At 41.5% G+C, this 27,827-nt stretch overlaps 1 protein-coding gene across 2 annotated transcripts in view; it reads left to right on the top strand.

Annotated features, from left to right (window-relative positions):
* aqp9b (aquaporin 9b) overlaps window positions 1–27,827 on the top strand; it is a 96,178-nt gene that overhangs the window by 51,018 nt on the left and 17,333 nt on the right. The window contains exons 3-4 of one of the 2 annotated variants that reach the window (XM_072278431.1): window positions 16,966–17,103; window positions 17,176–17,294. In XM_072278431.1, the coding sequence (XP_072134532.1) occupies window positions 16,966–17,103; window positions 17,176–17,294 (257 nt within the window). The remainder of the gene's footprint in view (window positions 1–16,965; window positions 17,104–17,175; window positions 17,295–27,827) is intronic. The other variant, XM_072278432.1, reaches the window with a different exon arrangement.

The raw sequence follows: 27,827 nt of genomic DNA, 5'->3' as shown, positions 1-27,827 counted from the left end.
CATTTGCTCTTACCTGTCAAACAGCCAGCTCAGTACACTGCCACTAATGACACTGGAATAACACCCTCTGACAATGGAGCTGCTTAAGGCTGCCTCCAGGGCTGTCTCCTCACTGAAAGTCAACAGTCTCCCACCACCACTCTGCAGACACTGAACCAGCACTAATATCCCTGAGGTAGAAGATCAAGGGATACAAGTACCAGGGCGCCAGGCAAGGTTGTCACGTTTCACTGTCTACCATGTGATATAATTTGGTTCAGAATATTTATTAGATGTTTAACTTATCTATGAATCAGGGCCAAGGCATCAGTAATCTATTCAGTGACAAGGGAAAAAGTGTGGCACTTCCAGCAAATGAGAGACTAGGCTTGAGTTTCCTGCTATTGCACATAAATTGTTTCTTCACAAGCAACACAACAGAAAGAAACCTTTTAAGTTGTTCCATCCCAGCAATTCTGGGCTAGGCAACGTGCCAGCTGTAATACTAACTCTTACGTCAGAATGCTGTTCATTGACTTTAGTTCAGCATTCAATACTGTGATCCCCTCCAAGCTGACCGCCAAACTTCATCAGCTTGGTATCATCCCTCTGCAATTCGACCTTGGACTTTCTGACTAACAGACCCCAGTCAGTTAATTTAGACAACCTCTCCTCCTCCACTCTCACCCTGAACACCCACGTGCCTCAAGGCTGTGTGCTGAGCCCTCTTCTGTACTGCTTTTTCACCTATAACTGTGTTCCTGTACATGATTCTAACTCCATAATCAAGTTCTCAGACGACACCACGGTGGTTGACCTGATCAGAGGGGATGACGAGATGGCCTACAGGGACAAGGTCCAGCACCTGGCCGTGTGGTGTGCTGATAACAACCTGGCCCTTAACACCCAGAAGACCAAGGAGATCATTGTGGACTTCAGGCATACTAGGAGCCACACTCACGTCCCCATCTACATCAACGGAGCTGTAGTGGAGTGTGTATCAAGCTTCAAATTCCTTGGTGTCCACATTTCCGAGGATCGCGCCTGGTCCCTGAACTCCTCCATCCTGATCAAAAATGCGTAACAGTGTCTTTATTTCCTGCGGAGCATCAAGAAAACTCACCTCTGTCCCAGGATACTGACAGACTTTTACCGCTGTACCATTGAGAGCATACTCACCAACTGCATCTCAGTGTGGTATGGCAATTGTCCCGTATCGGACCGCAAAGCACTCCAGTGTGTGGTGAAAACTGCCCAACGGATTATCGGCACCCAATTGTCCACCATTGAGAACATCTACCATAAATGCTGCCTGGGCAGGGTGAAAAGCATTATCAAGGATGCACCTCACCCTAACCATGGACTTTTTACTCTCCTCCCATCCAGTAGGTGCTACAGGAACCTCCATTCCCGCACCAGCAGGCACAGGAAGAGCTTCTTCCCTGAGGCTGTGACCCTGCTGAACCTCACATCACAGCGCTAAGCAGTATTGCACCCATATTGTACTGTCTCAGTACTTCTATATTTGTGTGCTGTAGCACTTACTTTTTAGTCACAGTTATTTTGTAAATAACATTATTCTTTGCATTTCTGATTAGATGCTAACTGCATTTCACTGGCTTTGTATCTGTACTTGGCACAGTGACAATAAAGTTGAATCTAATCTAATCGAAAGGTCTGTGCTCCAGAACAAAGTAGAGCTCTAGCCAAGTTGTTCCAGTGCTATTAGAACACTGGCATCTCTGAGCATGTTCACAAAAAGCAGGAAAAATACAATGCAGCTAATTGCCACCCAGTACGTTCAACCTCAACCTACCCACAAAGTGGGGGAGGCCATCATCAACAGTGGTGTTGAAAGGCACTAACTCCCCTACGCTTACAGTCTGAGTCCCAGTGAGACTGACCCCTGCTGTACCAAATGTGGCATCAGGAACACCGGGTAGAATTGAAGTCAAATGGCATCAAAAGGAAAACACTCCGGTGGCCTAAGCTATCCCTCCTCAATGGAAGATGATTGTAGAGTCGGAGTTATACATCTCGGTCCATGCTGACCATCCAGCACACATTCTCTTCTAATCTCATTGTATTTTTCTCACATGCTCATTATCCACCTCCAGATTCCTCTACCCACACATGCACTAGGAGCTACTTAAAACTTCTGATTACCCTACCAACCTGCATCCCTTTGGCATGCAAGAGGAAATCGGAGCAGAGGAAGAAACTCTTGCAGTTACAGGGAGGAACTGTAAGCCCCACGCAGACCCGCCTGAAGCCAGGAATGACCCCGGTCACCAGAGCTATGAGGCAGTGGGACCACCACGTTTACCACTGTCCTGTCCATGGTTGGAGACTTGCCATCCCCAGCCAGGTCACCCTTTGATCACAAGGTCAGAAGCGGGATTGTTTGCTGATTATTGCACAATATTGCAATCCTTGGCAATAAAACAGATGATTCCTGCATGCAGCAAAGCCTAGGCACGGAACAATCAGTAGCGAAAAGCACTCGTGGCAGAACTTTCCACCAATCTGCTCCTGATGCTCAGTGACAGTGCCACTACTGATTCCCCCAGCATCAAAATCCTGAGGGTCACCCTGGACTAGAATCTCAACTGCCCCAGCCACAGAAATATCTTGGGTACAGGGAAGGTCAAAGGCTGAGTTGCTTTGGCAACCGGGCTACCTTCTGAACCCCACTTCTTTCCACCATCCACAAAACATAAGACAGAAGCATGGTAGAAGTCTTTTCTGAATTGGTGCAGCACCGAGAGCTCCCAGAAAGGTCATCACCACCTAGGACAAAACAGCCTGCTGGACTGGCACCCCATCCGTCACCCCATCACTCCTTCCCCTTCACTACCAGCAGTGGCCACAGTCTGAAGTAGCTACGAAATCCACTGCAGTTTCTCAGCCAGGCTACACTGCAGCAACTGCCAAAGCTTCGATCTTTTCACCATGAAAGACAAGGGCAGCCGGCACATAGGAACACCACCACCACTCCTCTAAGTTGCACACCACTGTCACTTGGAAATGTATCGCCCTTCATTGAAAACCCCGGAACTTCCTACCAGTGTGACTGTGAGGTGTGAGGCACCTTCGCCAGAAACACTGCCGAATATCAAGGAGGCATTCTCTGCCATCCTCGCAAGAAACAGATGATGGTCACCTAGGTGCTGAAATGGAATGGAAAAGTTGTTAATAATTTTGTTTAAACCTGAACCTGAGTTGAAAGTATTTGCAGACAATCATTCTCTTGGTGACTTGGATTGTTAGCATTTCTGGTTTGAAGGAAGAAAAGAAGTATGTGCATTTAAAAGAAAAGAGTAACTATCTGGCTTTCTAGGGGATCTGTTATACATCTGAGGTGCAGAGAGTAGATGTGAATAATCCCTAGAGTCTGAACCTGTTCTAGAAACTATAATGCAACCTTGTCAAATGTACCCTTTCGGTTACTAATGCACAAAGGGATAGGCTTATAATATTAGTTCAGCCACTTTTGTTTTAAAATGTGGTGCAATTATGTAAATATTCCTACCTTGCAAAGAAATATTGATTGAAAATGGTATGCGCTGGGGTGGGCTTACCTCTCGCTCATCTGGACAGAGAGGGCAGGATATGTAGGAAGGTCAACTGGACTCAGCAAGCAGGCCTCAACTGAAGCAAGAGCAAATTGCTTTTAGCTTGGAAATAGATATGTTTAAGTGTAAAGGTTTTCATAGTCCAGCTATTAAGTTTTCTGAGTACTCTTAGACTGCGACAGAAAGATTTCAGCTGTGCAATTTAACTAGATTTTGCAGAGACAAAGGTTAATTGAAACCGATCTTAAACATATATTTTATGACTGGTTGATAGCCCAATAACATCCATTCACCGCAAAGGCTATCAGAGGATCAAGCAGATAATAGCATTTACAAGGCAATTTAAAAGGATTGAAGCTAAACCTATTCTAAAGAATGTTTTAATAGCTTGTAGTAAGATTTTAGACCAGTAAATTTTAGAATCCATAAAGGAAAATGTTTTTATATTGTACTAAACTAGTAAAATGGAATAGGAAAACAAAAGAGATTTGTAAACACAACAGTACAGCCAAATTAGTAGCATGCTCTATCTTTAGACAGTAAAATATCCAAAGGTGTCTCACAGATAGAACCACAAAAACTTTCACACAGGGCTGAAAGCGAAAATGTCAGGATGGGCAGCTGGATCAAGAAGACCATAAGACCAGAAGACACCGGAGCAAAATTAGGCCCCTCAATCCATTGAGTCTACTCTGTCATTCCATTATGGCTGATTTACTATCCCTCTCAACCCCATTTTCCTTCCTTCTCCCCATAACCTTCAATGTCCTGACTAACCTGAAACCTATCAAGCTCTGCTTTATACATACCCACTGACTTGGACTCCAGAGCTGTCTGTGACAATGAATTCCACAGAATCACCAGCCTCTGGCTATAGGACATCCCTGTGTTCTGAGGCCCAGGCCTCTGGTCCTAGACTCACCCACTATAGGAAACATCTTCTCCAGATTCTCCCTATATAGGACCTTCAATATTCGATAGGTTTCAATGAGATCACCCCTCATTTGGGCAAGTACAGGCCCAAAACCATCAAATGATCCTCATACAATAACCCTTTCATTTCCAGAATCTTTCCTGTGAACCTCCTCTGGTTTATCTCCAATGCCAGCACATCTTTTCTTAAATAAGGGGTACAAAACTGCTCACAATACTCCAAGTGCAGTCCGACCAATGCCTTATAAAGCCTTACCAATGCAATACATCCTTCCTCCTATGTTCTAGTCCTATCAAAATGAATACTAACGTTGCATTTGCCTTCCTTAACATAGACTCACCCTGCAATTTAATCCTTAGGGAGTCCTGCAAAAAACTGTCAAGTACTTTGCACTTCTGATCTTTGAAGTTTCTTCCCATTTAGAAAATATTCTATGCCTTTATTCCTCTACCAAAGTGTAGGACCATTCATTTCCCTACAGCATATTCCATCTGCCATTTCTTTGCCCATTCTCCCAACCTGTCTATGTTCTTCTGCAGACTATCTGCATCCTCAATACTACCTGCCTCTCCACCTATCTTTGTATCATCTGCAAACGTGGCCACAAAGCTGTCCATTCCTTCATCCAAATTGTTGACATATAACGTGAAAAGAATGGTTCCAATACTGACCCCTGTGCAACACCACTAGTCACAGGCAACCAACTAGAATAAGCCCCCCTTATTCAACTCTTTGCCTCCTGTCAGTCAGACAATCTTCTAGCCATACTAGTATCTTTCCTGTAATACCATGGGCTCCTATCTTGTTGAGCAGCCTCATATGCAGCACCTTGTCAAAGGTCTTCTGAAAATCCAAGTTCAGATTCTCCTTTGTCTGTTATTTCCTCAAAGAAATCCAATAAGTTTGTCAGGCAAGAATTCTCCTTGAGGAAACCATGCTGACTTTAGTCTACTTTATCATGTGCTTCCAAGTACCCCAAAACCTCATCCTTAATAATGGAATTCAATATCTTCCCAACCACTGATGTCAGGCTAACTGGCCTATAAATTCCTAGCTTCTGCCTCCCTCCCTTCTTAAAGAGTGGAGTGACATTTGTAAATTTTCAATCCTTTGGAACCATTCCAGAATCTAGTGATCCTTGAAAGGTCATTACTAATGCCTCCACAATCTCTTCAGTTACCTCTTTCAGAACCCTGGGGTGTAGTCAATCTGGTCTAGGTGACTTATCTCCCTTCAGACTTTGCAGCTTCCCAAACACCTTCTCCTCAGTAGTAGAGGCATTACTCACTTTTGCTCCCTGACGCTCTCAAATTTCTGGCATACTGCTTGTGTCTTCCACAGTGAAGACTGGCGCAAAATACTTATTAAGTTTGTCCGCCATTATTTTACCCCCACCCGTTACTACTTCCTGAGCTTCATTTTCGAGTGGTTGAATATCCACTCTCACTTCGCCTTTACTCTTATTATATCTGAGAAAACCTTTGGTATCTCATTTTGTACTATTGGCTAGCTTACCTTTATATTTCATCTTTTCTTTCCCTATGTTTTTTTAGTTGGTTTCTGTTAGTTTTTAAAAACTTCCCAATCCTCTAACTTCCCACTAGTCTTTGTTATTTTATATGTGCTCTGGTTTGCATTTATGCTGTCTTCGACTTCCCTTGTCAACCATGGTTGCATCATCCTCCCTTTAGAATGCTTCTTCATCTTTGGGACTATTCTACTCTGCCCCTTCCTAATTGCCCCAGATTGCTATTCTGGCATCAGCCCTTATAATGTCCCCTTCCAGTAAACTTTGACCAGCTCCTCACTTGTGCCTCTATAACTCCCTTTATTCCACTGTAATACCAATATATCTGACTTCAGCTTCTCCCTCTCAAATTTCAGGTTGAATTCTATCATATTATCATCCCTTTTCCTAATGGCTCCCTAATCAAACCTGGTTCATTACACAACACCCAATCCATAATTGCCTTTACCCTAGCTGGCTCAACTGCAAGCTCCTCCAAAAAGCCATCTTGTAGGCATGCTACAAATTCCCTCGTTTGGGATCCAGCACCACCCTGACTTTCCTAATCCACCTGCTTATTGAAATCCCCTATTGCCTTTATTACATACCTTTTCTATCTTCCATAGTAATTTATATCCCACAGTCTGGCTACTGTTCGGAGGCCTGTATATAAATCCCACCAAGGTCTTTTTACCCTTGCAGCTTCTGAACTCTACGTACAAGGATTCTATATATTCCAATTCCAGGTCACCTCTTTCTGAGGATTTGATGTAATTTTTTACGAACAGAGCCACCCCACCCCACTGCCTACCTGCCCATCCTTTCAACTAAAAGGTGTATCTTTGAATGTTAAGTTCCCATCTCAGATCTTCTTTTAGCAACGACTCAGTGACGTCAACAACATCATACCTATCAAACTCTAGTTGAGCTACAAGATCATCTGCCTTATTCGGTATACTGTATGCATTCACCTAGAACCCTGTTTGATTTTCCCCCCATGTTACACTTCAACTCATCCTACTGACTGCAATTTTTCCCTGTCCTTCCTCACAGTTTCACTCACAATGCATCTGCTTGTATACCAACTGCATCATCCTCAGCCCTAGCACTCTGGTTCCCATCACCCTGCCAAATTAGTTTAAACCCATTCAACAGCTCCAGCAAACATGCCAGAAAGGATATTGGTTCCCCTTGTGTTCAAGTGTTGTTATTATGGTACCACTCAGCCAGATTTTCAGTCTCTCTCCATTCTACTGATTCAGCCTACAGTAGTAGTGTTGTCTTCAAACTCGAATATGGCCTTGGAGCCACAGAGTTGTAAGTGTAAAGTGGTGCAACTGTGCTGATGGAGATGGTGAAGGAACAATGATGGGCAATGGAATTTGTACTACCTGTTCGAAGCCAACAGCTCTGGTCTTCCCGAGGAAACACTGAATGAAATTCTGGATCATTGAAAAATGCATGTTGGACATGCCCTCTCGGCTCGAAACATCAACTGTACTTTTTTGCATAGATACTGTCTGGCCTGCTGAGTTCCTCCAGCAATTTGTGTGTGCTGTTTGTTGGACAATCTGATGGCAGTCACAGAGCATGGAAATAGGCTCGTCAGCCCAACTGGGCCATGCCAACAAGAATACACATCAAAACTTCTCCCACTTGCGAGTGTTTGGCCCATAACCTAAACTTGTCCTATCCATTAGCCTATCCAACTGCCTTTTAAACATTTTTAAAGGAGGTGGTGATGAACCAGACTGTGTACATGCAGTTGTTACTGTGGTTTATGATATAAATGATAACTTGGAGGAAGTGAAGGATAGGCCATTGGGAGACTCTAGATGTAATGGTCCAGGATTGGAGAGAGGAGCTATTGCTGTGATTCGCTGGCAATGATTACATGAATATAAGAGGAATTGTGGAATTAAGTAAGCGACCTTCTCCTGAACAGGATGGAAGAGTATTGATCAATGAATTAAAAGAGGAATGGTGTTAGATCAATGTGATCAATCATCTCAAAGTCTTGTCAAGAGGTTGTGAAGAATCGGGCAGCATGGTGTGATCGTGGAATCTTTTTGGCTTGTTGGCTTCAATAGAGCAGATGAGGAGTTGGGCTTCAGAGCAAAGCAGGGTCAACTTTTGACCCAGCCTTCTTTATTATAGTGCTGCTACCTCAACTCCAAGGAGGAGACTTCCAAATCCATTTCGCAAGCTGCCTATGTTAGAGCACGAAGCAAGATTACAGAACTCTCCCATCATCCACTCAGGATTCGCACACTCAAAAAATGCAACCACCACCTCTATTATATTTAGCTAAAAGGAAAAACGACACCACACCCAAATGCATAGTAAACATTTAAACATACTGTATGATATATTTTCAAGCTTTCTCTGAATGAGCTGTCAAATCCCACTCCCAGTAGTGTATGCATATCCATGTATGTATACAACGCATGTATTCAATGCACATGTTTGCATTTTGTGTCTGTGATGTGCATCTGTAAGCCTGTGTCCAGTATGTGGAATGTTTCTCACTGTAAAGTGGGCACTGAGTTTATTGTCAAGGAGATTTCCATGATTCACAGTCTGGGCTACACTGGACTCTAAATAAAACTATAGCCTGAACTAGTCAGTTCTCTGGAATGATTACAGAAAAATACATTTTGTGAATTTAAAATATCTTTTCCATCCACATTTTACATTCCAAACACACTCGACTTAGATAATAAAGGGGATGGCTGAAGGGAATAAACCGGGGTGCACCTTGAATAGGAAATGCAAGCATTTGCACTAAAAGTTGAAGGATGATTCCACATCAAGGATGACTTTACAAAGTAAGAAATCTAGGTGCAACAACTTACATGAAAAGATGTGTCCCTGGAGTCTGGCATTATCGACTAAAGCTAACAGCTTGGGGTTTCCGAACTATAGCAAAGCTGTCCAGTTAGCTTGGCCACAGTAGTAGGAGAAGACTAAAATCAATTTTATAGACCTCGTTAGAGATCAAGGATTAGCCAGAGTCAACATGATTCAAGAAAGGAAAAATAATTTTGACAATTTTTTGCTGGAATTCTAATGATATTTTAATAATCAAAATTGATAAGGACAAACCAATGGATGTGGCATATTTAGCTTTCACTGTTTACCTCAATCAAATTTTCCTCCAGAGAATGAATTACTAATGTATAACCTCCTTTGCTAATATGGTTTATAATCTGTGCCTTTTTAGGGAATCTAGCACCTCCAGAAGCTGTGATGTCATCAGTATGGCTGAGCAGCTGATCAGTGAGAAACCTCCCTGTCAGCCAACACTAAATTCAATTGAATTACTGAACAATTTAAAGAAAGTGAAATAAATTTGAAACATGTATAGGATTAAGATAGAATATAAGAACATTCTTAAAAATACTTTGTTCTATTTAAAAGTTAGTTATTAATTTTAAAAAGTTTTCTTAACCTCTAAACTGAATAATTTGCAATTGCCATTTCATAGAAATTGCAAATCATATACACAAAATTAACTTTTCCAAGTCTAGAGAGAATGTTTGACCACAATTGCAATTTAATATACAACTCAAAAATGGTATCACATTGTTCAACAAGCTTTAACATTTCATTGTTTTTTTCCAGTGAGATAGGGGTGTAAAAGGTTGACGCTTATATTAAATCACTGATTGTTTTCTTAATTTAGCAATACAGTATGAAGTAGGCCCCTCCAGCGCTTTGAGCCTTGCCGCCTCAGCAAACCCAATTAACCCTGTTAATCACAGGACTATTTACCAATTAACCTACCCAATATGTCTTTGGACTGTGGGAGGAAACGGGGGCACCCAGGGAAAACCCACACATTCCAAAAGGGAATACTTGGGGAGTACCGACTCCTTTCAGAATAGCGCCGGAATTGAACTTCAAATTCCAGAACCCCCCAAGCTGTGAAAGTTTCACGCTAGCCACTACGCTACCAAAGCGTAAGCCTTGCTTCTGTAAAGGCTCCACAGAGCACGTATGGAAGGAGAAAGATATTGTTGACAAACAGCTGTAGAAATTCACTCTGAGCTAGGCAAATACAGACGCAGGATATTGGTGTCACATCCACAGGTTAACAACAGAGTGCTGACAACTTAAATATCAGTACAGCAGCCAATGCCAGGGGAACATATTACAGCAACCCTGTACCAGTAGCTTGCCCATTAAAGACCCAATGCATAATAATAATTATAGATTACAGAAGTAGGGTTCAGTGTGCACACAGCGTTCTGGTAATCTATTCTACTAGTTTGCACTTCCCCTCAGTTCTGACTGAAGGCAGTGATGACGTGACTCTTATGTTATCCTTCAACAATTTTTCGGCAACCACTAAAATTCTGTTCATCATTATTATTTCACGTTCCCAGCTGTGGAATCATCCAGCCTTCGCCCCATCTGTCTCTGTCCTACTAAAGTCAATCTATCTCCTGGAATAGCTTCCCTTGCTGCAACCTTCACATTCTAGCACTCCTTGAAGAATCACAAATCAATCCACTTCCCCCTTGAATTCCAAAGATGAACAACTTTATGCTGTAGAAGCTGGCTATCTGTGACATTTTATTAAGTGGCCATTTTCACTTTCCTAGCAGGGACTGGTTGCCATGGAGAATGCATTGTGAGAAATGGTCTGCAAATATTCTTAAAATGTCATAATCCATCCTTGGGCACATGTCATTTCCTTGATCCTTTTCTAATCATTCAGCAGAAATGTTTACTTGTTCATTTAAATAGTGAATGTATACATGTTAACTTTTGAAATGAAAGCATAGCTGGTAGGAGAAGGGTTTTGGCCTGAAACATTGACTGCTTTCTCTTTTCTATAGACTGCTGCCTGGCCTGCTGTGTTCCTCCAGCATTTTAAGTGTCTGCATAGCTGGTAGCTTGTTAGCTTGATCTATCAGTGAAAGACATATAATCATAAGATATAGGTGGAGAATTAGGCCATTTGAACCATTGAGTCTGCTCTGCCATTCCATCATGGCTGATTTATTATCCCTCTCAACCCCTTTCTCCTGCCTTCTCCCTGTAACCTTTGACAACCTTACTAATCAAGAACCTATCAACTTCCTCTTTAAATACACCCAATGACTTGCCTTCACAGCTGTTCATGGCAATGAATTCCACAAATCCACCACAACCTGGTTAAAGAAATTCCTCCTCATCTCTGTCTTAAAGGGATATCCTTCTATTCTGATGTGATCCCTCTGGTCCTAGACTCTCCTACTTTAGGAAACATCCCTTCCAGGTCCACTCTATCCAGGCCTTTCAAAATTTGTTAGATGTCAATGAGATCCTCCCTCATTCTTCTAAACTCCAACAAGGACAGACCAGAGCCATCAAGCTCTCCTCATATGTTAACCCTTCCATTCCCAGAATCATTCTCATGAACCTGCTCTGGACCCTCTCCAATGCCAGGCACATCCTTTCTTAAATAATAGGGACAGAATTGCTCACCATATATTCCAAATGCAGCCTGACCAATGCCTTATAAAGCCTCAGCTTTACGTCCTTGATTTTATATTCCAATCCTGTTGAAATGGATGCTAATTTTGCATTTGCCTTCCTTAGCAACCTGTAAGTTATCCTTCATGGAATCCTGCATGAGGACTCCCAAGTCCCTTTGCACCTCTGATTTTTGAGTTTGCTCCCTGTTTAGAAACTAATCTACACTTTTATTCCTTCTACCAAGTGCACGATCATGCACTTCCCCACCGTTTAATTCCATCCGCCACCTCTTGCCCATTCTCCTAATCTGTTCAAGTCTTCCCACAGAGTCCTTGCTTCCTCAACACTTCCTGTCCCTCCACCAGTCCTTGTATTGACTGCAAACTTGGCCACAAAGCCATCAATTCCGTCATCCAAATCATTGACATACAACGTGAAAAGAAGCGGTCCCAGTACCAACCCCTGTGGAACACCACTAGTCACTGACAGCCAACCAGAAATGACCCCCATTATACCCACTTATTGCTTCCTGCCAGTTAGCTAATCTTCTAACCATGCTAGCACCTTTCCTAAAATACCATGGTTTCTTTCTTATTTTGCAGCCTCATGTGCAGCGGCTTGTCAAAGGCCTTCTGAAATTATGAAAGAATATTGCTTCATTTCAGTATACTGTCCCTTGTGTTATTGATATTTTGATGTCAGAGGGGAATGGTGCAACTTTCTCTTGGTTCTAAAGCGCTGTGGGTTTTGAATCATGTGAGTCAATAATTGGAACTAGATCTGAACAAAAAAGCTTTGGGTTTACTTAACCAGATGAAATTTCTCAGGAGATCAGCATGCAGACCAAGGCTATACACCTTGCCATATCTGTGTGGCATTTTCTCTGCTTATCTGTGTGGTCATCTCCTTCCCTACAACCCTCTGAGATACCCTCACACCTCCTTTCCCAGTCTTTTACAGACTTTTCATTGTCATGTCCTTGGTGGCTGAATCATCCCTTATCTGGATACAAAGCTTTGGACACTGATCTTCTTTCAGTTTCCCCAGTTCTCTATAACTCTCTCCTTAAACCTCCCTGAAAAACTACTTTTAGTTTCAATATGGTTCCATTGCTTCACCTTTATCTCAGTCAGAATTATCTTAGCATTAGATAGTTGTGGGTTCAAGTTTTATACCAGAGATTTCATTACTGTGTGATTATTGTAATACTGCAGTCACCATTTTTTTGGGATGTTACGGTAAACATCTACATCGGGTCTGTCATTCCAGTACCCTGGGCTATATTTTAGCCCAAGTCAAGATCGCATTGCTTTTTGTGGACACTTGCTATATGGAAATTGGCTTCTGTGTTTCCCACAAACATTTCAAAGGTATCACATTAACTGCAAACCATTTTGAGATAACCTGAAAGGACATGATATATGAACATTTTTTCTGTACAAGGCTTGATGTCAGTTTGTTTCACAATGACTAACATAACAGGTTATGTCCTCCCAGTCCTGAGCACAAGAGAAAATGCCTAGTCAGAAGAAATTCAGTGGTTACAGAGCAGTGCCAAGCAAGAGAAGAGGGATTGCAAAATTGTCTGCAATTGAGAGAAGACATAAATGAAAAGAGTAAAGTAGGAAATTAAGGAGAATAAAGAAGAGAACTAATGGGTGTGGAGAGAGGAAGAGGCTGTGGGGTGGCCAAAGGGGAAAATATATTTCTCTTGTTGAAATGAATACCCCAGGGGGCTTGTGTTGACTCATTGAGAAGCCAGTCATCGATTCCATTGAATCTGAGGCACTAAATGAAATATTTTCTCTGGTTAAAATTCAGTCCTGGGATCCTTCAGACAACTGCATGCTGTTTAATTGCAGTGTTTGACTAAACTGAGTTCAAAATCCCAACTTCTGCCTCATTCAATAAGCCCCTTTCACCATCATTCAGGTGCTGGTATTATTACTGCTGTCAGGCCTGGGAACAGATGAGTGGAGCCCAGTCGGACAGTCGCAAGCCTTGTTCCCACGATTCAGACCAGCGCAGTTAAAGAACTCAGCACCTCTCCACAGTTCTGTGCCACCATTAATTGATTTGCCAGAGATTCTATATTCATCTTGTGTGTGAGACACTGTTTTCCAATCTTAAAACCCAGTAAAATTTCTATCCTGTGTGTTGTTAGACAACAGCAAGGCAATGAACTACAGTAAATCCTCCATGTTGTGTTAAAGAGTCCATGTTGTTTTAATTTCACCAATAATGTTTTTACTTTTTAATTAGAAGAGGGTAAATAGGTCTAAAATAGCAAGTTTTAACATGGTGATTTTTAATTATTTATAATGTAAATGCTTTTCTAAAAGGTCAGACCTGAAGACATTGAGGCCCACGCTGGTTACCACTTTTAACACTGCCATGGCTTGAGTGTTGGTCCATGACGACATGTTGAAGTATTGGCATCCTATTCCTCTGTAAAAGTTTAAAGTATGCACTTGTTTACTGTGGTTGTTTTACTTTTAGAAGATTGGACTCCCTAAGTTTTCCTCAATATCAGTTCCCCTTGTAGGCTCCTGGGCTAAACCTTCCAGTAGCTCACACATTTGATGGTAACATCACACAGTCACGGTTGCTACTTCAGGGTGGTACTGAAAGAGAGCTGCACTGTCTGAACTGCTATTTTACAACCAAGACAATGCCCCAATCTACTTAATGTAGCTTTATCCTGATGAAGGGTTTCCACACAAATCATTTCCAGCTGTGTTGCCTCTTTCAGGGAACTATGCTTTTCCTTCCCTCCCACAGATGTCGTTTGACCTGCTGAGTTCTTCCAGTAATTGTTACTTAACTTTCCCAGTGGCCCAGAAAAAAACCCCAACTGGAGCACAAGTTCCCAACCTGGAGTCCACAGACCCCTTGCTTGATGGGATTAGTCCGTGGCATAAAAAAGGTTGGGAACCTCTGAGCTATGGACTTCTTAAACAGAAGAGATTCTGCAGAAATCTTGAGCAACACATACAAAACACAGGAGGAACTCAGCAGGTCAGGAAGCATCAATGGAGGGGAATAAACCATCGCTGACCTTGGCCTGAAATATTGACTGTTTATTCCCTTCATCGATGCCACCCGACCTGCTGAGTTGTGTGTGTAGCTCAGGACTTCTCCTGAGTCACTGTACTCATGACTTGCATGCCTGCATTTTTTTTTTGTTTAATAGCTGTGCAGAATAGGCCCTTCCGGCCCTTTGAGCCATGTCACTCCACAATCCCCTGGTTTAACCTTTGCCTAAACATGGGGCAATTTACAATGACCATTTAGCGTTCCAACCGGTAGTTCAGCAGCCATCTGACTTCATGTTCTACCCCAGTGGCTGTTCCACATTGTACTGAATAGAAGGCCTCGATTCAGTTGGCATGGTAACATAGTGACTGGCATATCACTACTGCAGTGCCAGGGGCCTAGTTTCAATTCCCACCGCTGTCTATAAGGAGCTTGTGCTTTCTCCCCATGTGCATGCGGTTTCCTCTGGGTGCTCCGGTTTCCTCCTACAGTCCAAAGACATACAGGGAGTTAGTAAGTTAATTGGTCATATGCGTGAATTGGGTGGCGTAGGATCTTATGACTGAAAGGCCTGTTACCAAGTTGTAACTCTGAGAAAAAAAGATTCTTCATATCTGGCCCCTCTGCTCTGTCAGCCATACTACAGGTCACATCCATGGGGTCACCGACAGCCATTAAAAGGGTAAGTTCAGGCCATTAAAAAGAAATATTGATTCCACATTATGTTTATTTTTAATTAATAAAAACCAAGAAAGTATGGGCTTAGCCTGAGATCTTAAACAAGAGGGTATAGGTTTAAGATGAGATCAAGACATTTTAAAGGGGACATTTGAGGGGAAAATGTTTCAAAAAGCGGTCAATATGTAGAACTTGCTGCTAGAGTAGATGGTGGAATCAGATGCAATTACTATGCTTGGAAGGCATTTAGCCACACTTAAGTAGGCAAGACTAGGCAAGGTTGATGCAGATACAAGTGGGAATAGTGCTCATTGAACATAGAACAATACAGCAAAGGAACAGAGCTTTTGGCTCACCATGTCTGTGCCAACCAAAAGACTATCTACCCTTACTATGCCACATGAAGTCTTATATACTTCTCTCAGGCTCAGCCTCTAATGTGCCAGCAAAAGCAATTCATCCAATCTCTCCTTAATGCTCCAATCCAGGCAACATTCTGATGAACCATTTCTGTAAAGTTCTCCTCTCCTCTCCAAGGTTTCCACATGCTTCCTGTAGTGCAGTGACCAGAACTACAGACATTGCTGTTTATACGTGGCCTAACTAAAGTTGTAAACTTGTAGTTACAATTTAACATCCCAAATTTTATACCAACAAGCTCCAAAACCTGAACCTCTGTACCTCCCTCAGCAACTGGTTCCTTGACTTCCTCACTGAGAGACCATAGTCAGTGCAGATCAGAAATGATATCCCCTCCTCACTGACAATCAACACTGGTGCACCCCAAGGATGTGTGCTCAGCTCACTGCTCTATTCTCTTTACACCCATGACTGTGTGGCCCCAAATGCCATCTATAAATTTGCCAAGTAATGACACAGCTATTATTTGTAGAATTTCAGATGGCGATAAAGAGTCATGCAGGAGTGAGATGGAACAAGTGGCTGAGCTGTGTTGTAACAACAACCTTGCACTTCTCATTGGTAAGACCAAGGAATTGATTGTGGACTTGAGGAGAGGGAAGTAAAGGCAACATACGTCAGTCCTCATCGAGGATCAGAAGTGGAAAGAGTGAGCAGTTTCAAGTTCCTGAGTGTCAACATCTCTGAGGATCTATCCTGGGCCCAACATTTTGATGCAATTACACAGAAGGCATGACAGTGGCTATATTTCATGAGAAGTTTGAGGAGACTTGGTATGACACCAAAGACTCTAGTGAATTTCTACAGATGTACAGTGGAGAGCATCCTAACTGGTTGCATCACTATCTGGTGTGGAGACTCGATTGCACATGATTGGAAAAAGCTGCAGAGGGTTTGTAAACTCAGCCAGCTCCATCATGGACACTGGCCTCCCCAGCATCGAGGACACCTTCAAACAACAATGCCTCAAAAAGGCAGCATCTATCATTAAAGCCCCCCATCACCCAGGACATGCCCTCTTCTAATTGCTACCATCAAGGTGGAGGTACAGGAGCCTGAAGCCACAGACTCAATGGTTTAGGAACAGCTTCTTCCCCTCCGCCATCAGAGCTCTGAATGGACAATAAACCCACATACACTACCTCAATATTTTTTGCTTTCTTTTTGCACTATTTATTTAATCAAAAAATTTAAAATATATTTCTAATTGTAATTTATAGTTTATATAATTATGTATTGCAGTGTTTGCTGCCAGAAAACAGATTTCACGATATTACATCTGATTCTGATTCTGAAATGCAATAACGATCACAGGGCAAAGGTGACAAGGAGTATTTCTATTCTGACAAGATGTTTCAAACTGTTTCAAGGTGCGCACCTGAATCCAGCTATTTCGCTGTCAATGTGCGTGCTGGGGCGGCTTCGCTGGCTGAGGCTTCCTGTCTACTGCGTTGCTCAGCTCGTTGGAGCTTTCACTGGTTCAGCAGCAGTGTTTGGTCTTTATTATGGTAAGATCATTATTTTTACATGGGCATTTATGTAATAGACATGCTTCTACTTAATTTCTGTGTACTTTGTAGATGCCTTCATGACGTTTAATGGCGGAAACTTGACAATAACTGGTCAAAATGCAACAGCACAGATTTTCTCTTCTTATCCGGCTCCACATCTGTCTTTTGTAAATGGATTTGCAGACCAGGTAATCCTAAATACTTCCTAACTAATCGTGCATCATGATCTTTATGAACTGGTTTTGTTAGGTTTTTCCTGTCACACTTTTTGATCATTATCAACAAATTCATCAAAGCTCTTGAATTGCTGTGTTATTTCTTCTATTTCTCATAGTTAACGCTTTGCTTCCAATCCTCTTACACTCTGTAAACAGAGTTCAGAAGTTACAGGAGAGCACCTTAGGGTAATTACATCTTCCTTGATAGAAGCAATTAACCTTTATTGCTCTCTTTACATTGGCTCCGAGATGGAATTTTAGTTAATTGTGACTCAGAACACTGAAATTCATTTGCATTGCATCAGCCTATAATGTTCTGCTTGTTCCATATTCTGCATTATAGACCTTTCCTTGTCATAATAAAATGGTTAACCATTTGGTTTGTTGTCACATTGGTCTAGAATTGACCATCCGGAGGGCTGTAAAGGTTACCTTTCCTTGGAATTTGGGCATAAGTACCTTTTCCAATGGCAGACAGGAAACTGAAAATTAACTCTGAACGGGAGTGTATATGCAGACCCGTGTTATCTTCATGGCATGCTAGCTGTCAACTACCCTAATGTTATCATTCATCTCTTCCTTTATGAGTTCAGATCCCACTCAAAATGAATCGAAGAGTCAGTATCTCGTCAGAAGTTGTTTAAATGAGGTCTCAATGGAATGAAAAATAGATGGGGTTTTGTAATCTGTTCTGCCCTGGTTACCAGCTGATAGTGAAGACAAAATGTTGCTCCATAATGACAAAGGTCTATCTGCCTGTTAAAGCAGGTGGGAAAAATGATAACCTTGGCACTATTTATAATAGAACAGAAAGGTTCTTCCAAGGGCCTGACCAACGTTAATGCTGCACGCAATAGATTAACTCTTCACTTTTCCTGTGAGATCCTATTGAGTGCAAATTAGCTGTCATATTCCCAACACTGCTGTGACTCATTTCAGATGTAACTCATTGACAAATACTTTACAATGTAAGTGAGCAATCAAAATGAGAGGTCAGTATTGAGACACTGATTGCTCTTCATTGGTTACTCTAAATTACAAAAGGTTGAATATTCCACTTGTATAAACAGCAAAGGAACAATGCAATGTTTTCCAGTGAATAGCACTGTTATATTTTCTAAGTAAATACCCATTTCTTATTTTAGAAAATCTTAACTGAAAGAGAGATAAGATAAAAAGAAATCATTAAATTATTGCATTGCCATTTGGCATGCATATAACACGGTGAAATCCTCAGAAATTATTATTTAACTATGTCACGCAGAAAGTGTGTAAGGGCAAAGATGCAGAAATTAACTATGGATGGTTGGACAGCAAGGAACATGTAAATAGAGATTACATTTCCTTTGACTTTGTTCATTACCCAGACTCCCAATCGCCACTGTAAATTTGGAAAATTAACTAACTTCTGCCTAATGGAATGCACAGTCAGAAGAAATCCAAAAATAAATAAGTTAACAATTAAATGTTTCACAATTTCCTCCTACTTATCTTTCCTGGAGCTCATGCAGTTTCCAATATACATGGAATCTTATAACGAACTTTTGAGCATAGATTGTAGACAAAACTCAAGAACATTAAAAAATAAAGTTTCCATACTGCAAATCAGAATCTGTTTTAGTACAATTGGCTTGTGAAATTTGTTCATTTGCAACACCAGTTGCAAAGTGCGGAGACATAAAATTACTGTAAATAACAAAAATAAATAAACTGCACACCTCTAGGGAAGAGATGACTTATTTAATTTCAATACAACTTTATCAAGTTTTCATTTTAATAGTTGATTATTTTAAATTATTATTTACTAGCTTTCAAATATTTTATGATCTAAATGTCATTGTTTCTTCATATTTAATAAAAAAAATAATGTTCCCTCGAATCAATTGCTTAATTTTATTATTTATCATGTGCCTTATTTTTAATTGAATAATTGGAATATTTTCATTCACAGTCTATAAAATTTCTAGATGAATTCCAATTCATATGGAATTATTGAATATTTTAAAACCAACTGCCCCATATGTTCTTACTTTTATTCAAAGTCCTGCTTTCACTTAGTAACGTGATATGTGGCTTGGATCGTATCATTTCACAAATACTTTTGTGCCATATCTATAAATTTTCACTGCAGTTTTTAATGATGCTTGTTCCTCATTTCCTACACATGGTCTCTTGGGTAGATTTTCTTCTTCAGGACTCGGATGTAAGAGATTGTTGGGAATAGGCCCTTATCACAAAATCAGACACAAGCTGCTTCCAATTTGAAAGGGTGGAATATTTGGCCAATTTTACAGGAGTTTCCACCCATCAGTCCCTTACTTGGGTTTACTTAGTTCATCAAGGATCAAACTGTGCACCTTTCCCATCTGTCTGGCTTAGAACCACATCTGGAGATGGATTCACCAGCTGAATTGCCCTACTGAGGGGTAGGGTGGGGGTGGAGAGGGGGGGAGTGTTCTGCACATGACTTGGATGGACATTCTACCAGGCTCAAGCATAACTTCCAACCTACTCTTATGACTATTGAACGGTTCTCACTCCTGGAGCACCTTGACAGTAAAGACACTTAACATCAGACAACTGTTTATTGATTGCATTTTTTTTCCTTCATACTATTATTCCAAGCAAACTCATCACCAAACTCTGGACTCCAGGACCTGATTCCTCCCTCTGCAACTGGATTTCCTGACCAACAGACCACAATCAGTGAGGATAGACAGCAATATCGCCACCACTATCATCCTAAACACTGGTGGTCCACAATGTTGCATCCTCAGCTCCCTACACTAGTCCCTGTATATCGTGTGACTGTGATCAGAATCTGCTTTACCTTCAGATGCAGACCACCATAGTGGTTAGTCGGAGTCCAATAAAGAGAAAGGGAGCTTAATAGTGTCATAACATTAACCTTTCCCTACAAAGTCAACCTAACAAAAGAGCTGGTCATTGGTTTCAGAAATGGGGGCAGTGCACATGCTCCTATCTACCTCAATGGTGCTGTGGCTGAGGTGGTGAAGCTCCTGGATGTGAACATTGCCAATACCATGTCTTGGTCCAACTACATTGATGTCATGGCTAAGAAAGCTCACCAGCACCTCTACTATCTCAAGAGGCCAAAGCAGTTTGACATATCTCCGTCGACGTTGCCAATTGTTATCGATATATCGCAGAAGCATTCTGCACAATGACTTGGTATTTCAAATGCTCTGCATGTGAAGACAAGAAACCACAGAGCATTGTGGACACAGTTCAGCTCAACACAGAAACTGGATCTCCTCTACTGACTCTGTCTAAGTTTCTCGCTACCTCAGTAAAGCAACCAGCATAATCAAAGACCACACCTACCCAGGGCTTTCTCTCATCTCTCCTCTCCCATCAGGAAGAATATACAAAAACCTGGAAGCATATGCCACCTGGCTCAAGGACAGCTCCCTTCCCTTGTTAACAGACTCATGGATAGACCTCTTGTACAATAAAGTGGATTCTTGGCCTCACAATCTACCTTGTTATAATTTTGCACTTTATTGTTTACCCTGCAGTGCATTTTTTTCACTTTATTCTACATTGTTATTGTTTTAACTTATTCTAGCTCAATGCACTGAGTAATGACTTGATCTGTACTAATAGTATGCATGGCAAGATTTTCACTGTATCGTGGTACACATGACAATAATAAACTAATGTCAACACCAATGCCAAGAGTATGTTAAGATAGATGGTTGCTCTCACAGTCAACGTCATTATTGCCTGGCAACTTCTTTTGTCTCCCTGCACTGCACTTTCTCTGTAACTGTAACAATTTACTCTGCACTCAGATATTGCTTACACCTCAATGCACTGATGTGATGAAATGATCCATATGAATGGCATGCAGTACTAAGTTTTTCACTATACGTGAAGCATAATGTTGTTATATTAGGTAATTTTGACTGGGACTCCCATACAGTAAAAGGACTAAATGGGATAGAATTTGTCAGATGTGTTTGTGAAAGTTTCTTTAATCAGTAAATGGAAATCCCAACGAGAGAGAGTGCAACATGTGATCTGCTATCAGGGAATGAGACAGGACAGGTGACAGAAGCTTGTGTAGGGAGCATTTTGCATCTCGTGATCATAATACCATTAGTTTCAAAATAAATATGCAAAAAGGTAGGTCTGGTCTGTGGGTTGAGATCCTAAATTGGAGAAGGCCAGTTTTGATGGTATCAGAAAGGATCTGGCAAGTGTGGATCGGGACTGGCTGCTCTCCGACAAAAGTGTACTTGGTAAGTATGAAGCCTTCAAAAGCAAAATTTTGAGAGTACAAAGCTTACATGTGCCTGTCAGAATAAAAGGTAAAGTTAGCAAATATAGGGAACCTTGGATTTCAAGAGATACTGAGGCCTTGGTTAAGAGAAAAAAAAGGAGGTGCATTGCAGGTAGGAACAAATGAGGTGTTTATGGAGTATAAGAAATGCAAGAGAACTCTTAAGAAAGAAATCAGGAGGGCTAAAGGAAGGCATGAAGTTGTCCTAGCAGACAAGGTGAAGGAGAATCCTGAGGGATTCTGCAGATATGTAAAAAGCAAAAGGATTGCAAGGGGCAAAATTGATCCTCTGGAAGATCAGAATGGTAATCTATGTGTGGAGCCAAAAGAGATGGGAGAGATCTTAAATAGATTTTTTGCACCTGTATTTACTTGGGAAATAGAAACAGAGCCAATAGAAGTGAGGCAAAGCAGGAAGGTCATGGACCCTATACAGATTACAGAGGAGTAGGTGTTTGCTGTCTTGAGGCAAATTAGGATGGATAAATCCCCAGGCCTAATAAGGTATTCCCTCAGACCCTGTGAGTGACAAGTGCAGAAATTACAGGGGCCGTATCAGAGATACTTAAATCATTCTCAGCGGCAGGTCAGGTACTGGAGGATTGGAGGATAGCTAATTTTGTTCTGCTGTTTAAGAAGGGCTCTGAAAATAAACAAGGAAATTGTAGGCCAGTGAGCCTGACATCAGAACTGGAAAGTTATTGGAAGGTATTTTAAGGGACCAGATAATTAAGTATTTGGATAGACATGGACTGATTAAGGATAGTCTGCATGGCTTTATGTGTGGTAGGTGTGTCTAACAAATCTTACAGAGTTTTTCCAGAAGTTACCAGGATGAAGGCAAGGCAATGGATGGTGTCTACATGGACTTCAGCAAGATACTTGACAAGGTCCCACATAGGAGGATGGTCAAAAAGGTTCAGTTGCTTGGCATTCAAAAATGGATTAGACATTGACAAACAATAGAAAATCTGCAGATGATGGAAATTATTAGACATGGTCTTTGGGGAGAAGATGATTGCCTCTCTGACTGGAGGCCTGTGACTAGTGGAGTACCACAGCGATCGGTGCTGGATCCATTATTTGTCATCTATATCAGTGATCTGAATGATAATGTGTTGAATGGAACAGCAAGTTTGCAAATAACACCAAGTTTTGGGGTGTAGCGGTCAGTGAGGAAGATTATCAGGACTTGTAATGAGATCTGGGCCAGCTGAAAAATGGGCTGAAAGGTGACAGATGGAATTCAATGCAGACAAGTGTGAGGTGTTGCACTTTGGTAGGACAAATCAGGGTAGATCTTACACAGTGAACAGTAGGGCACTGAGGAGTGTGGTAGAACAGAGGGATCTGTGAATACAGGTCCATAATTCATTGAAAGTGGCGCCACAAGTAGATAAGGTCATAAAGAACATTTTTGGCACATTGGCCTTTGCAAACCAGGAGATGGATGTTATGTTGAAGTTGTATAGGACATTACTGAGACCTAATTTGGAGTATTGTGTGAAGCTTTGGTCATCTACCTATAGGAAAGATGTAAATAAGGTTGAAAGAGTACAGAGAAAATTTACAAGGATGTTGCTGGGACTGGAGGACCTGAGTTATAAGGAAAGATTGAATAGGTTAAGACTTTATTCCTTGGAAAGTGATAATGTGAGGGGAGATTTGATATACAAAATTGTGAGGGGCAAAGACAAGATAAATACAAGCAGGCTTTTTCCACTGAGGTTGGGTGAGACTACAGCTAAAGGCCATGGGTTTAGGGTGAAAGGTGAAAAGTTTAAGGGGAACATGAGGTGAAAGTTCTTCATTCAGAGAGTCGTGAGAGTGTGGAATGAGCTGCCAGAACAAGTGGTGCATGCGAGCTCCATTTGAACACTTAAGAGAAGTTTGGATGGATAGGTTGATGATAGAAGCATGGAGGACTATGGGTGGGGTGCAGGTCAATAGGAGTTGGCAGTTCAAATGGTTTGGCACAGACTAGAAGGGCCAAAGGGCCTGTTTCTCTGCTATGACTCTATGAGCTTAGTACATGTGACAAAAATAAATCAATTTACCAATTATTCTCAGTATTATTTTCTAATTGCACAGTTTGCCTTCTTTTGCACAATGATTGTTTGTCAGCCTTTATTTATGCATAGTATAGTATTTCTCTTTTTCCCTGTAAGTGCTTGCAAGAAAATGAACCTCAAGGTAGTCTATGGCAACTTCGATAATAAATTTACTTACTTAACAATATCAATTATGTTACATTTATTATTAAGGCATCCATTAGTCTTGCAAGACCATGGATCTGTGCCTGGAAAGTCTTCACTCTCCAGGGCACAGGCCTGGATAAGGTTTTTTTTAATGGAAGACCAGCAGTTGCCCATGCTGCAAGTCTCCCCTCTCCACGACACCGATGTTGTCCAAGCAAAGGGCAAGGGCCGATACAGCTTGGCACCAGTGTCGTCGCAGAGCTCTATGTGGTTAAGTGTCTTGCTCTAGGTCACAACACGTTGCCTTGGCTGGGGCTCAATCTCACGACCTTCAGATCGCTAGTCCAATGCCTTAACCACTTGGCCATGTGATGTTACAATAAAATATAAAACTACTTTTTTTCAAATTAGTAATCTAAATATGCAGCTATGAGTAAATAAACACAAAAGTGGTCATTAGTGTATTTAGTGTAAACACTCTGTAAAATGAATTTCATTGTTCACAGTGCATGGAAACCAGGGTGCAGCCTTTAGAAGGGCAGCTCAGACTGCATACTACTGCATCCTTGCTCAGGGACCTCCTAGTGAACTAGGAAGTGTGTCAGGTTTCCTTACCTCTTGTAACCACTGCATCTTTCACCAATCTGGTCATTATATTTCTAACAAGCTAAATGAAGAAAGCAGCCAACCGATTGTGAAATCTTGCAATGAAGACAATGAAACTAAGGGGAAGCCAGCTTAGGGGTTTAACTTTCTCCCCCTCAAGACAGGTAGTAACAGCCCTGAGTTCCATCAGTACCTCCTTCTAGGATTGTTAACATTATGAAGCCTCTTTTTCCTTCTCTCCTGACCTATGCACAGCACATACTTAAAAACAACATGCATATAACTAACTTTCATATTGCTCATATAGATAGCAACAAGGTCTTCGGCCCATCATATCCATGCTGACAGTTTTATGTATCTACACCAATCCCTCCCATTTGCCCACATTAGGCATGTATTCCATTTTGCCTTGTCTAGTCATATGTCTGAGTAACTGGCTCTTAAACATAGTGTAGGAGCCATGTACCTGTTCTCTATCTGCTTTGTGCTCTGTGTTATGCGTTTATTATGGTAACTAGTCACGTTAGTGGGAGCTTGGTAAAAGTGAAGGGAATAAGTTCCATATTCTTGCTTATTTCATTGTAGTTTGTAGCCTGGGACCAGTGGATGTCATATCTTTTGCTGACCACTGAGATAACGCTAAAAAATACTTAGTTGCTTGTTGGCTAATTGCTAATAAAGGGTTTGACTGCTGGAGCAAATTCTGGAGCTGTGGGTGTGTCATGCAAGTATAACAGCCCATACAGTCACAGGCAAGCAGCAACAGCTCTGTTTTGATTTTGGTTTAGTTTTGGCGCCACACATAGTTCCACATGTCCTCTGGCAGCACATTCAAGAAACCGTCCCCCTCACATCCCCTTAAAACCCCATACTCTCACCTTAAAGCTATCTCCTCTTGATTTTGAAACCCCTACCATGGGAAAAAAGATTCTTATCTTATCAATGCCTCTTATAATCATATGTACTTCTTCCTCTCAGCTTCCTTTGCCCCAGAGAAAATGAGCCCAGACAAGGTTCAAGTTTATTTGTCAAGTGTACAGTGAAATGAACCATTTGTTTTAATCACCAGTACCCCCAAACGTGTACTGAAGACAGGCCACATGTGTTGCCGCATATTCCAGCACCAACAGAGCAGGTCCACAATGCTTGGCGCAATAACACAGAAAACAATAAAACAACAAAACAAGCCCCATGCTTCCCTCCTTTAATCCCAGGACAGGCCCCCAGATTCCAGCCTCCAGCAGACTCTGTGCTTCAACTCCCCCTGTGGAGTCACACGGGTTCACTGACTTGGCTTTGGCCAGCAGGCCTCAACTTCTGGACTTCCAATTCAACCTTCGGGCCTCACTCCTTGGCGTCAATCCCAAAGCATGTCCCTCACTGAACACTGGTCCTTGATCTCCAGACTTGCCAATGTCGGGACCTCGAACTCCAGCCTCACTGATTCACGAACCCAGGTATAACCCAGGTTAATTAAACCCAAAATTGTAATGTTAGAAAGTTCCACCTGTGGAGGGATGAAAACAAGGGTTACCAATTTAAAAAAAAAGAATTTGAAAAGAAAACACTATGCAAGGGAGAGGCGGGCTGGACACAGAACGAACAAGTAGAGAAACACAGCAGTGATTAGAAGCTGAAGACATGAACTGTTAAGAGTGGAATTAGTAAGAAGTACCTTTACCCTACTAACTTGAAACCCCCAGAGTGACGTCCCTGGAGGAGAGACAATAGCGATAAAAGATTTATTGAAGCTACAGCTATAACACGCAGCAACAATAATGAGACAATATCGGCAGAGACCAGTGTCCAAAATTACTACCGTGTGGTTGAGAATTAGTTGTGAATTGACTTACTGTGGATGATCAACTATTTCATCCAACGAACCAAGATGGCGAGCCACCCAGATGAAAAATCAGTGTGGGAACAAAATGTTTAATGACGCAGAGGATTTAATTGATTTGGATGTATAAGTTTATTTTCATTCAAAGAATCCGAATTTGATTTTCTGCAAGAACTGATTATTTCAGACTTCGATAAGTTACTGAATGAGATTTACTTTATTTAAGAGTTGTGATGTCGGAGAATTGTCGTGAAAGGAGTTAAACTGTGTATACTGTATATAATTTTTGAATTTGAATTTAAACTTGTAGATATACTGCCTGGAACTGAAACTGAAGTTAACTCTAATACATGAGAATAGGAACTATATTTGGTTTTCCAACTAACTAGGGATAAGTAAAAAGGGAAGTTTAGTCTGTAAACTTTTAAATAGGGAATAACACTGATTTAATTAGAGAAATTGGAGTAACAAAGGCACCAAGGAAGACAAGCATGCTTCCTGATCCACACGCATGAAACAACATTTAGGAACAGTCAAATCACGTGCTGTTATACAGTCTCAGACCCCAGGTGCCTGTATGGATGATGATGTAGCACAGCTAATTTCAATTACTTCTCAACTGACTGAACAAATCGCTGAGCTTCAAAGTCAGCTAGCTGCTCTACAAACTACAGAGAGCAGAAGGGAAAAGCAAGCTCTAAGACAGCAAGTGAGATGCAGCAGATAAGCAAGAGTCCACAACCACTAACGAACAGCCAAGGTAAAACCAAAACCTTGGTACTGGTTTAAATGTGGTGAGGACGGATACATAGCCAGATCTTGCTGCTATGAACCCAATCTGGCATTAGTAGTGGAAAAGAGAAAACAGCTTGAGAGGAGATGGAGTGAGTGGGAGACATGTGATGGTACTCCTGAGACTCATTTTAAACTAGACGCAGATCCTGCTGCAGGACAGTCAGGGACTGATGTTGACAAAGCATGTCCCAGAAACTTGAACGGAGGTCTGGAAGACAGACTGTTAACCTACCTAAGGGATTAGTCGCCACAACATGTATTGCCCAAATAAGCCTAGCCGGTAGAAAATGCAATTGTTTATTCGATACAGGATCTCAGGTCCCTACCATCTCTAAATCCTTCTTTGATCACAACTTGTCAGAACTCCCACTGCATTCTCTCACCGACTTGTTGGAAGTTAAAGGTGCAAACGGACAATCTATCCCATACCTGGGATATATAGAAGTCAATGTTACATTCCCAAATGACTTTATAGGAGTGCATGTGGAAGTGCCCATCTTTGCATTGATTGTTCCAGATGTCTCTGTACCTTCATAGCCTGTGGTGTTAGTTGGCATGAATACCTTTGATGAACTGTATAAACACTACTGCAAATTGCAAAGTAGCCAGAAATTCTGTCCTAAATTTGGCTACAAGCAAGTCCTGCAAGTTTTACAAATGTGACAAAGACTTGATATTGTAGCTGAACCTTCTGAGGATCGAGTAACTTATGAAAGTTACACAGCAGAACTGTGGGCTGCAACCCAAGCCCAAAGCAG

Source organism: Mobula birostris, chromosome 14 (genome assembly GCF_030028105.1).
Source record: "Mobula birostris isolate sMobBir1 chromosome 14, sMobBir1.hap1, whole genome shotgun sequence".
Lineage (NCBI taxonomy): Eukaryota > Metazoa > Chordata > Chondrichthyes > Myliobatiformes > Myliobatidae > Mobula > Mobula birostris.
Note: the sequence above shows the minus strand (reverse complement) of the source record. Positions and strands in the feature narration are given on the sequence as shown.